The sequence below is a fragment of the Leguminivora glycinivorella genome, chromosome 17, assembly GCF_023078275.1.
Source record: "Leguminivora glycinivorella isolate SPB_JAAS2020 chromosome 17, LegGlyc_1.1, whole genome shotgun sequence".
In the NCBI taxonomy this organism is placed as follows: Eukaryota; Metazoa; Arthropoda; class Insecta; order Lepidoptera; family Tortricidae; genus Leguminivora; species Leguminivora glycinivorella.
In genome coordinates this window covers 17,093,908-17,106,739 of record NC_062987.1, presented here as the reverse complement: position 1 = coordinate 17,106,739, position 12,832 = coordinate 17,093,908, and the positions used below count along the sequence as shown (strand labels likewise).

At 35.6% G+C, this 12,832-nt stretch overlaps 1 protein-coding gene across 1 annotated transcript in view; it reads right to left on the bottom strand.

Annotated features, from left to right (window-relative positions):
• Positions 1–5,913: 5,913 nt before the first annotated feature.
• LOC125235103 (kinesin light chain) overlaps positions 5,914–12,832 on the bottom strand; it is a 59,085-nt gene continuing 52,166 nt past the window's right edge. The window contains exons 13-14 of the mRNA XM_048141537.1: positions 12,153–12,224; positions 5,914–7,484 (exon numbers count right to left, since the gene is read on the bottom strand). Of these exons, the coding sequence (XP_047997494.1) occupies positions 7,401–7,484; positions 12,153–12,224 (156 nt within the window). The 3' untranslated portion in view covers positions 5,914–7,400. The remainder of the gene's footprint in view (positions 7,485–12,152; positions 12,225–12,832) is intronic.

Below are 12,832 nucleotides of genomic sequence, written 5' to 3'. Positions count from 1 at the left end.
TTTCACCATAGAATATACATACATATTATAGGGCTGTATAGTACCTTTTTTTTTGACTGAGTCACAGAATATATGTATAAAAGTACACGGAGTGGGAATGAGCTGTACTTATAGTACCTACAAAGTTTTAAGAGCCGCGTGTAGCTGTAGACCAAGTTTTTCGTAGCATTATTGTCATCATCATCATCCTCCTTGCGTTATCCCGGCATTTGCCACGGCTCATGGGAGCCTGGGGCCCGCTTTGACAACTAATCCCAATATTTGGCGTAGGCACTAGTTTTACGAAAGCGACTGCCATCTGACCTTCCAACCCGAAGGGTAACTAGACCTTATTGGAATTAGTCCGGTTTCCTCACGATGTTTTCCTTCACCGAAAAGCGAGCAGCATCATTTCGTAGCATTATTGTACGTTTAGGTAAGTATGTCTATGGTTTGGAATTTGGATGATTCCAAATAATTGTTACGGAAGGAAGGTACCTAATACTTTAGACGTTGTCCGTTATCGTCTGGCTCTATAAAACATTTTCGCTACATACCGCGGGAATCCCACTCGACCGTTAGTTCAGCAGTGAAACTGGACATTATATTGCAGAATTATTAATACGAGTTGACACATTTTTCTAAAAACAATAGGACGCATGCTAAAGTGACTCATCTGATCGTCTGCCTAAAGTTTTATTAATCCCGGGCAAATATATTTATATAATTTATAATAATGCATTGTTTGGTTTAAATATGTATTAAAGTGTTAATTTCATTGAGCGCCGAAATCAGTACTGACCTCATGATGTTATGATATAACTCAGAAATAATCTCGGTGGTTCGTCCAGGGTTGCCACTTGCCTCTAGTTTTGCTGTCATTGTCCTGTTTATTTAACTTAAAAACTCGTAGTCGTACATCCCTAAAGTGAAACTGTTATCTAAGCTAGGAATCATTTATTTTAAAATATTATTTAAAGAACCGTATGCTGTTTTCTGCTGCTAATAAGCATGGTCTTAGATCAACCGCATATTACTAAATGTGACAATCAATGTTAAAGGGATACAAACAAAAAAGCGTGACATAGGGGGGAAGGGTTAAAAGAATCGGAATTTTGAGTGACGTAATATGTGTTCACGCTCTCCGTATCACATAGTAGTCACCTCTCTCTAGCGCTCTTCCGCATTAGTGCGACAGAGAGAGAGATGTCTAGTATACCCTATGGAGCGTGAAATATGGGCAATTTGTCTACGATAAGTAGATCCATACTAATATTATAAATGGGAAAGTGTGTGTGTCTGTTTGATTGTCCCTCCTTCACGGCAAAACGGAGCGAAGAATTGTCGTGATTTTTTAAGTGGAGATAGTTGAAAGGATGAGAGTGACATAGGCTACATTTCGTCTCTTTCTAACCCTCCTCTTCTCTAAAAGGGGGGTGGAAGTTTGTATGGAGCATTCCGCAATTTTCGAATTTAATGCGAGCGAAGCCGCGGGAAAAGCTAGTATAATATAACATACTTATCCAATCGGTCGACAACCCTGTGTCCGAAACCTGCGTACAGGCACTGATGAGTTGCGCAGACGCCATAAACGACCGCTGTTCATCACACACTCCATTATTACACGCTCCACGCTCTCCGGCCATTTCGTGGCCCAATTGTTTCATCATACGTTCCTACAGTAGCGTCAGATACCTACAGCCTGGAAAACAAAAGTAGAAACAAAGTTGTCCCGTTTTCTTAGCTTGGCAAAAAAATTAAAAAATGGCAAAATTGTTGTGTTGTCCTTCCAAATCAATGTATCAATGAAAACTTTTTGCCAGGCGTTTACATACCTAATTAGTTACATTGTTTTCAAGATATGGAGGGACCGTAGGTTAATAACTTATTTAGTCATCTGTGCCGTAGGCCGTAGGTATATAGCCAATCTCGCCTAATTTAATTTCTACGTAAGAAAACTGGAAAGGAATACATATAGGGATCGAAAAAACTCGTAATTCGTACAAGTTTATTTAAAATAATTTTCATACTAAAAAAATCGAGATCCATTCACGTTTTATTTTATGTAACAAAAGCAGCATTTATCTAAGACAAATTATACATATGAAAATATAAATCCACAACACTAATATTTTTTCTTGAGTGATTTTACAAAATACTCAGGCTTAAAGCGACACTGAAAGGTTATTATAATTTTATAAGTAGGTACGGAATAATACTTAGGCAGATACTTATTCTCAAACAACTGTGCACTTGTATCATAAAATGAAGTACCTAGGTACTTTAGGTATTTCATACAAGGTATAGGTATAACCTAAATGTAAGATTTCAACATATGTTTTGAGGAGTTTATTTCTCAGTTAGTTGCTTTAAAAATACCTACCTAAACATTTACCTTAAAACAACTGGTTTAAAAATAAAGTAAGTTTTCTATAGGTACTAATTCCTACACTATGCCGCAGGCTTTACTTAACTCTTCCTACGGAATGAAAAACTGAGTGGGTTTGAAATATATTATGCTACTATAATTATAGAAGCTTTGCACGAGTAAATTAAAAAATCGATGGCATTATAAGAAGCCTTCTTCAGAAATAATAGATTAGATTATTCATGATTATTCAAATCCAGAAGCACCTTAAAGTAGGTTGTTATTATTGTGCCGTTTTAAACTCACAAGAATGATAAATATTTGTTTCACAATCTTTATTCCTCTCGGGTCTCTGTTATTTAGATAAGTATACCTTTACCTACTGTAGGGTACATAAAACCGGGTACAGTCGCTATCAGATATATGCGACCTGTCGAGGTGCTCAAAAATATCTGAAGATACATAACTTAACTGTGCAAAAGTTAATCTTTTCGATGTGAAGGACCACATTAGATAGCCTCTCTCTACCTACTTATATCTCTTATTAATGATTGCACTTCACTCGAGTTGTATTAAAGCTAATAACGCCACAGATTTGTTAAACGATTTTAAACCTTAACTCCAAACAAGGGATCAGGAATAAATTATTGTTTCTATGGTTTAAAATCGTTTTTCAAAAGCGCAATGCATTTTTGTAACAAGCGTGAATATTCTTTTATCGACTAACTATTACCCACCTATTACCTTATATCTAAAAAGTTATAATTCAGCAATTCCCGAATAGTTTGTACATTTGGATCACGTCTCCGATTTTGATAAAAATTGGTAGGCTGATAGAGTCCGTGATGCTGAACAAGATCCACTAGGTTTCCCAAAATGTCCTATGTAGTTTGTATGAAACCTTCCTTTTTTGTTACCAGATTTCTATACATTTTCGGTAACAAAAAAGGAAAGTTTCATACAATCAACCTAGGACATTTTGGGAAACCTAATGGATCTTGCTCAGCATCATGGACTCTATCAGCCTACCAATTTTTATCCAAATCGGAGACGTGATCCAAATGTACAAACTTAACGGGAATTGCTGAATTAGCTGGAATCTGCTTTCTAAAACTTTTAAAATCATTTTTTGATTTGATAGTTAAAAAAACTTCCTGGCAGTTTTCCAATTGCAGTATCAAAACGCAAATTCCCGCCAAGTTTGACAGTTCAATTTTTTAAATCCACGACTAGACTAAGGTCACGACTGTAGAGCCAAGATCCTCACGAATGTGAGGGTGGTGTAGCTGACTACACTGCGTAGTTTGCTCGCTTGCTACCGTCGGTTGTCTTGCGTCACGGAGTTACTGAGCGCGGATAGGGAGCTTGCGCGCTTCATGCTGTGAAATTAAAATTTAAATGATAAACACTGTGTTTCAATAAAATAACATTTTAGGCAGTATGCTGTAAACGTATGTGAAAAATAAAAATATAACAAAAAACTTACTGAAAAGTTTCTGAAGACTGTTCAAGAAGGAAAATTTGGTACGAAACAAATGCAAGCCATGCCGTAGATAGAAACATTGCTTATACAGATAATTTTATCTCAAAAAGGTTACATAATTTAAAATCTTAGGCAATTAAGTAATACTTGTTCTACTTGAATAACTTCTACTTTAATTACCTTAGCATAAATACCTAACTAGGTAATACAAAATGCAAAACCAGCAAATTTTAGAAATGCTTCTTTTATAGGGTTTTTAAAACGTGCTGTTCAAGGGCGGATCCAGGAGCAATGGAGGGATCATGTCATGGACGGGGGCTAGTTCGTGTGGCCCGTATGTGAAAAGAAAACCTCGGACTATGAAACTGGATCCGCCCTTGGTGCTGTTCTTAATAGTACAAATTGTAGGACTTGGTTTGTGGTAAAAGGTGACTACGACACATTACGCAGAGAAAATGTTTAGTCGATACCTACACATCACCTCTAGATTTGTATTATCAATTCACCCAAGTGGTGAAACCTTTCTGCAAGCACAACCAGAGTAGGTATCGTATAAGTTATATTCAGGCCATAGGTACCATGTAGTCTTACGTAGGAATTAAGCTACAAAGCTTGATGTCCAGTCAATCCTTAAAGCATGATACCTAGTCATTTAGATTAGACACGACAGTGTTAATACAGATGGCTCCATTGAGCTACTGAACTAATTTGAACTAGTGAACTAAAAGACTGAAGTACTTCACTGTGGACGAAAGATACATATATCACTCTTTTCTTTTTGGTGACACATTTTGCGCATGTCTACGACATACATCGCATCGCATTATGACGATGCAGGCACGACAAAGATGAATAAAATTTAAGATGAAATGTCAATACCGGTCTCTATGCTGTCTCTGGCTCCCTCTTCTGCCCCGTGGGAAACATCAAATAAACTCTTAGATCAGTCGCAAACATTGTGCTATTGATATAAGTACCTACCACACCACAACTAAGGCCAAAACACCCAAGTTACCTTTCAGGATCAGTGTAGTCTACGTCCGGCAGACAGGCGGAGTGGCGGCCGGCGAGCCTGCCCAGCAGGCGCGCGGACGAGCGGCGCAGCGACTCGCGCAGCTTTGAGAAACCCGTCCCCTCCCGCCCCTCCTGCCGCGCCGGTGTTATGCAATTTACACTCCATTTTGTTTCAACTAAAAATTCGTATTGGTTTTTAAGGTTAGGTCCTATTTTGAGGTTAGAATTTTCAAGGTCAACATTTCAACTGAACTTGGTGGAACGCCACAACGCGGTGTTACCGATACCATTTATGGTGCCCGCGTGGCACGTCTCATACAAATTACACAAGTTTAAAAATAAATTTATTCAATAAATAAAAAGTTACTAGTATGTACAATCTTAAACAAGTACCTACACAAGTTACTGTCAGCAAGTTTTTCCAATTATAAAGCTTGACCTTTTGCCATAAGTATAAAAGTCTGTGGGAAATGTTCTGAAGAATATAAAGATGGCAATGTTCTAAACAAAGTAGAATCTACTTGTAGTTAGTATGAAATATCTTGCAAGATTCCTTACTGTCAAATTTCAAGATGAAAACTTAAAAAGTATTAGATAATTCATTTATTTCCACAGTAGGAATGAAATCCAATGATTCAAACTACGTGACAATGACAACATGTAAGGTAACTAGTACTACAATGTACGTAGCATGTGTGATGTTGAAAATGTTTATGAAGTCATGGAAACTAGTGAACGAAATGATTTCAAGTGTCTACATGCTTCTACAACTAACAGCGAAAGCCGTTGTGTTGAGTACCTGGTGAAGAAAAGTGTACTTTGCTCATTTGAATGCCCTGCCTTTGTGGTAGGCCGTCGGAGCGCAAAAGATTGATATTGGATTGTAGTATCCGCGGCAGTTAAGGTTCTTTACGGTAAAACAAGTAAAAAGATGTGAATTTTTTTGTCAATTTTAATAATTTTATTCAGTTTGTGGGCTATAAATTGCATAACACTGTAGACTCACCTCTTGCTAACTTTTTAACTTTGGATTTTATAGTTGAAAAATTAAAGAAAAAAGAAACAAAAATAATTTTACATAAATATTTATTAACAGTTTAAAAATTAAGATCGATGTGATATCGAGACAAAAAGAAACCAATAATATAAATTATTGTGACAGCGCCAATTTACTAGAGATTCGTGGCATTTTGAATTGTTTATAATCTGCATAATTGTCTCTTGTAAAATATATCTAGTGTACATAGAGTAAAAAATTGCATTCACAAGCAGCACCCACATACAAATAGAAACATTTCAATGTATATAAAAATATTATACTATATCACTTACTCTCACATAAAGCTTAGACCGATACACACTAACATTGGAATGACATTATGTAAGCATTATTCATTAAAACTGATAATTTAAATAAGTATCCATTTTGATTCTGCATCGCAAACAATAAAATAAATAAAACGTTCACAAAATAACACAATCATGCGTTCTTCTTCAAAGAGCACTGGATAAAGTATCAGCAAATTAAAATCGAAAGTAAATAAAAATAAAATCGTTGTTAATTATAATATTGATTCCACACCACAATTAAATAAATGCAATTTCAACTTAATTATGTTGGTAAAATGCGGTCGAAACTTACAATAAAATAGAAATTTGGTTAAGTTTAGTCGAACCGCGAGAATTAAAGTCATAATTATAAAATTTTATTAAAATCCGCACCTTAAATAAAATTTGCAATACTCCGGACGGTTCATCTTCGATAAAATCTCTTGTTACATTTTTTATATATTTTTTTGATTTGTTTGATAAAATTATTCTTAAGCATGCTAACATAAATAGATCTAAGCTAGTAGACGTGCCGGCACGGTTGTTTTGTAGCGCGGCGGGGCATGCTCCGCGACACACAATACAAACGTGTGAACGGCATGGAGACGCGGGCACACTATTAAGCAAGTAAGGTGTAAGTGACACGTAAAAAGGGCTAGTTTTAACATTTAAATTTACGATACAATTTCATTGCGATTTATGTTGATTTTGTAACAGTGCAGGATGATAATACTGACTTTTAGCGCTACTCGGTAAATAAAATATTTGTTGTTCGAATTAGGCGTAAGTAAATTAAAAAAATCACTACCCATACAAGCTACCAAGTCAGCTTTTACCACAATAATGTACATCCAGTGTTTAGTGACTTGACAGATTAATTCAAAGTAAAAAATATCTAGTTTGTCAAACATTTTTGAGAATTTAGCAGTACTGACCCAAACTTGGCCTTATTAGGAATTTAAAGCTCTTAAATAGACTATTCTGTCGAGTCAACCAGACACTATTTCAAACATAACCCTCCTGTGACTCCAAGCGCGGATCCAATGGTCATGGGGGAAATGACCGCTCCTGGAGGGTTGGCCATACAAATTGGCCACGTGACCCCTCCCCTGGACACACACATTGATCACGTGACCCACCGAAGCTAGATCCGCCCTTGTTCCCAGTGAAACTTACACCTCGCCCGCGTCTCGTGACTTAAACTAACTAACTTAACTAACTAACTAACTACTGTTGCTGCGTGTTGATGCCTAGCGCATTGAACAGCTTCGACTTAAGGTTCATGCGTGGCTCGCTCGACGGGTTCGCACCCTATACCAAACAAAACATAAGTTAAACGCAAATTAAAGGTGGAAGCGTGACAAAAAGTGTGTAGGGAATAAATAAACCATGGATTATAATAGGAAAGACCAAACATTATTAAGAAATTTTTAACTTGCTTAAATTTTTATTAAACTTGAATATTAATAGATTTGAAGGATGTAAGAAATCTGTTTTTATCAATGTGTGAACAATCTAAGGCTTACTTATTTCATTGTGTGCATTGATTGTGCGAAAAAAGGACTGAATTAATTAATAGTTTGTTAGAAACCAATGTCAAAATCTTGCAGTTTCGTCGTAGCTTAGATTAAAAGAGAAAATATACAATCATAAAGGCTAGATTTAATTAATTTTGAATAAAGAGGGTAAATATTAAAATGTGTTTGCGGCGTTATGAGCGATGTACGTATACAAATACGACGCCGCTGGACGTAAGCGCCGATAAATTAAAAAGGTTCTTGACGTTCTTGTTGTGAACAATGATAAATAGGGTTAACTTTCGAACCCAAACTATCTTATGTTATAAATAAGTTCGCACAATCAGAATAATCAAATTAAATTATAAAATAACAAATAATATAGAAATATAGAAAATTTGTAATAAAAAAAAGACATAGAAAGCACTATAATAATTAAGTACATAATAATCAGTCGAGCGGTGTATGTAGGGTGACCATGGGATGTGATTATACAGGAGAGTCCTGTGGGATGAGATATGAGGTACGATAAGACAGAGACGGTGCGACCCACGGTGCTGGGAACGAATGAGACGAAACATGTGCAATGACAGTTAGTTCGCTTTAATTCTGTTACGTTTTTATTAGTAAAATGTGAAATTTTAGTGACAATGTGCGATTTCATCGTTATTCATACAGTGCTGTCATGCGTATTATCAACCCAGTTTTAGAATGAATTCAAATCTTATATAATTTTTCAAACAACTCTAATGATAGGTAAATTAATACCAAAGTGAGACTCTGACATGTGTGAAAAACATGGTATACAAAAACGGTCTTTTTGCTAAAAATCAAACTTAAAAAGTGACTGGTAGCTAGATGGCGTTGTACATCGACATGTTTTATTGTAACCGAATCGTCAAATGCCAACATAATAAATGACAACCAGTTACCGTACAATGTATGCAGCCGTACACTCCAAAGGCATTATCAGAATTTGGGACACAAAATTAGCGTAATAGTACGTTGCTCCTGGAAAGTTATGTATGAAAATTTTGGCATAATTAATGGAAGATTTTTTTTGACTGGGATATGTACATTATAGGCCGAAGTTATTTTTCATCAACCCTCCCCCCTCTGCGTCACCCCTCTTCCCCCCCTTTAATAACCAAAAATGTGGTTTTTCTCGATTTCTGACAAAACCGTTGAAGATACAGAAAAAGCGTGTAGGAACAAAGTAATCCTTAATAAATTTACTACAAATCCTTCATTGACACTTTGGTTCTAGCACTTATAGTTTTCGCGTGATCCATCACGAAAGTTGGCCCTTTCCTGCAATTTTCTTTAATGAATGTTAAGTTTTCGCCCAAAATGCATACGAAATCGTCGAAATTTGTTTGATATTACTAAAATATTGTAAACTGAAAATGAATTTCAGGGGGAAAAATCACTACCATGGGTGGGACTTGAACTCCCGGCATTAGGATTGATACTCCAGGGCTCTACCAACAGCTACCAAAAGCTCATCCCCAGTCAGCGATATACTATATGTATCAATGGTACTCTTAGCGACTTCTACCGTGAAAATATTACGTCTTAAATAGTTACTGGAGTTCCAAGACCTATTGGAAATTCCACCCATGGTAGTGATTTTTCCCCCTTAGTTTTATTTTAGTCACGAGTTTACAATATTTTAGTTATATCAAACAAATTTCGACGATTTCGTATGCATTTTGGGCGAAAACTTAACATTCATTAAAGAAAATTGCAGGCAAGGACCAACTTTCGTGATGGATCACGCGAAAACTATAAGTGCTAGAACCAAAGTGTCAATGAATGATTTGTAGTAAATTTATTATTGATTACTTCGTTCCTACGCGCTTTTTCTGTATCTTCAACAGTTTTGTCAGAAAACGAGAAAAACCGCATTTTCGGCACTTTAAGGGAGGGTAGAGGGGTGACGCAGAGGGGGGAGGAGTGGGGAGTATAAGTCGTTAACAAAAATTAACTTGCAGTCAGTTTTGTGACAATAATTGAGCATGAATTTTTAATAAAAATATTGTTTTTGTGTTAATTACATAACTTTAAGCTATAGCCTTTCATCAGATCATTCAGAACGCGAGGTAAGTAATTTTTTAGACAGATTTTAATTTTATTCTTAATTATCGTCACAAAACTGACAGCGAGTTAATTTTTGTTAACGAATTATGCTAATTTTGGGTCCCTAAATTCTAAAAATCTCCTATAGTGTCATCTATAAGATCAGCAAAATTCGAAGCAAACTGTGTCTTAAATTTTTACATTTTAAAGACAGTCAAGCCACAGTCATATTTTTAGTAAATGAGCCGTATGTATATACTCGTCATACAACAGTTGTCAGTCACAGTCAGAGCTTGTACAATTTGTGCAATAAATGACGACATACAGAATGAAAGCGAACACCGCACAAACATCCGGCAACGAGCACAAGACGCGACAGCTGACCCCTCGGCGACACAACGCAACATACACAAACATATGCATTACAATATTTCCACTTCAAGCATATGAAGAAAACTAATTAACAATGAAGTAGCCAATACGGTAAATTTTGAATGAAGTGAAAAACATTTTGAAGAGCGAGTTAGCAAAATTTCTGTTTCATTATATTAAAGCAAATCTTAAAAAGAGTATTAAATATGTTACCAATACAAGTATTTATTGCTAAAAATTATGAAATTTTGCTTTCTTACGACAATTTTACTGTGAATTATAATGATTCTTAACTTTAGTAAACTAATTTAATACTTATACGCTTTTAAATTATATTAACCCTGAATAAATAAATATGTCAGCATTAATCTTAAAAAGGCAAACGTTTGCATCTTTAAGACCAATAAATGTCAGCAGAAATGCACTAAGTTAAGACAGATACAGTCAAGGTATTAAATATAAATACGTAAAAATACTGGTGTACCTTTGAAAAATAGACTAAAAACATTACATGTGCCTATAACATTTGAAGAGTTCCCTCGATTTCTCCAGGATCCCATCATCAGACCCTGACTTGGTGCCAATGGGACCAGGTTATACCGGTTCGATCAAAAAAAAAATTTTGAAAATCGGTCCACGATTCTCGGAGATATCGAGTAACATACATACAAAAAAAAAATAAAAAAAAACATTCAGTCGAATTGAGAACCTCCTCCTTTTTTGAAGTCGGTTAAAAAGAGCCAAAAATATGTTTACACGACTTTAAAGGTTCGGCCACACATAAGGCGTTTTGATATCGTAGCGTTAGCGGAGCGGAATGTCAGCGCATTCAGAGCTCGCGCGGTCACACATAACACAGCGCGCATTGTCTGAATATGGATTAAATGTTAAGAGGGCTTTCGTGTTAAAAATAGTGAAATCGCAACCGAGCGCTCGATCATACCGTGTGTGGTATCAAATTAAAGGGCTTTGCGAGTAGTTTATAAATATATATCACATTATAGGACTTTTTCTACTTGGTCTAACAAAATATGAGAAAATGTCCAAAAGTGGTAATAATTGTACCGGTGAAGGCTCGTTTTCAAAAAATTGGCAAAAATCAATAATAGCAATTTATAATCACTAAGGCATAACAGCAATTTAAGTAAACGTTGCAGATTAATTTAGTATAAAACTTACTTCGATGTGATGTAGATTTTTAAAGAAATTGTCACTTAATTTTAGGTAATTTCTGAAAAAATTGAATTCGCCTTAGGCTAGTTTACTCTTTTTCAAAAACTTAAAATAAAAATCTAGTCTGAAATGATTGTGGTACAGGATATACGAATTATAAATTTACCCGTTTTAATATTCAAAATTGTCCAAATTTTACAAATAAGATCGACTGAATCAGCTCTATACGTGCGTTTTTCTAAACGTGCATTAGAGAAAAATTCATAATTAATTTAGTGAGTTAGTTTTCAAAAATCCAGTCTTATAAAAATCAAGATAATAAGATGCTCTAACTGGAACTTGAATTAAATAAATCTATTGGATAACGGAAAGTGTAGTATTTCACCGACTAAAACTATCAATTTTACATTCTTTTGACGTTTTTTTTGAAAGCAGCCTTAAGCATTTAGCTAATTGTTTTATTCCAATATGTTCTTTTGATTTCTTATGTGTCATTCAATACTTATTATTGTAGAAGTTTACAGTTGCAAAATATAGGCTTAGGAGTTCCCATGTGCAAAACTTAAGTAAGGCGCACCGCCATCATTGCGCTACGCTAACGCTGATTCAAAACGCGGATGTGTGGCCGAGCTTTAATGCTAATGCGTTAAGGTTGTGGATACATATTTTTTGCACATTGTCCGCATCTATATTTATTACCTTGACTGTAAATGCATTTTAAAGGTACGCTTCAAAGTTTTTTTAGTAAGAATGAGTATAATTCACGTGGTAAAATCAGGCTAAGTCACACAGTGTAGGTAAGCAGTTGCGTTGTGTGCGTGAAGGTTTATTCGCGAACCTCGTCGTGCGCGTCGGGCGGCTCGTCCCGGCCGTGGCGCGCGCGCCGCGACTGCTTCACGATGTCCAACGCCTAAACACAACCCTGCTGTTACACGAGGTGGTACAACATATACAAATTGATTTTCGATTTCTCGGTAGGTATTCTAAATATTAAAAATAAAGAATTTAAAATTTTGATGTAAACATTTCTGGTTTCAAGGTATTCTGGATATTTCTAAAAAAAATCTAATTCTAAGATGTAACAATACCCTACTTAGGCACTTATCCCATCAAAAGCGCGTTAGCGATGAACTATCGGCAATAGAAACGAACAAAATATAGTCGATTCTTGGTAAATACAAGCGATTTTCAGCGATGAACTATAAATCGCTCGCTCTCTTTTTTATTTACACGGGAGTAATTATATTTTGTTCGTTTTATCGCCGATAACTCATCGCTTACTTGCTTTTGGTGCAACGAGTGCCTAAAGTGTGTATTTTCAGGGAGACTTGTCTCTTGAGGAATGGTTATATTGTCACCCTAATAGTAACTCAAAGATGGTGATATTTTGAGTCACACCCAAATACATAATATGTCTTTAAAAACTATATAGAAAAATAAATTAAAATGAATTATCTACTGTAAAATTATTCTCACAAGTTAGGAGCTACGAGTAAATATAAGAAAAAAACTACTACT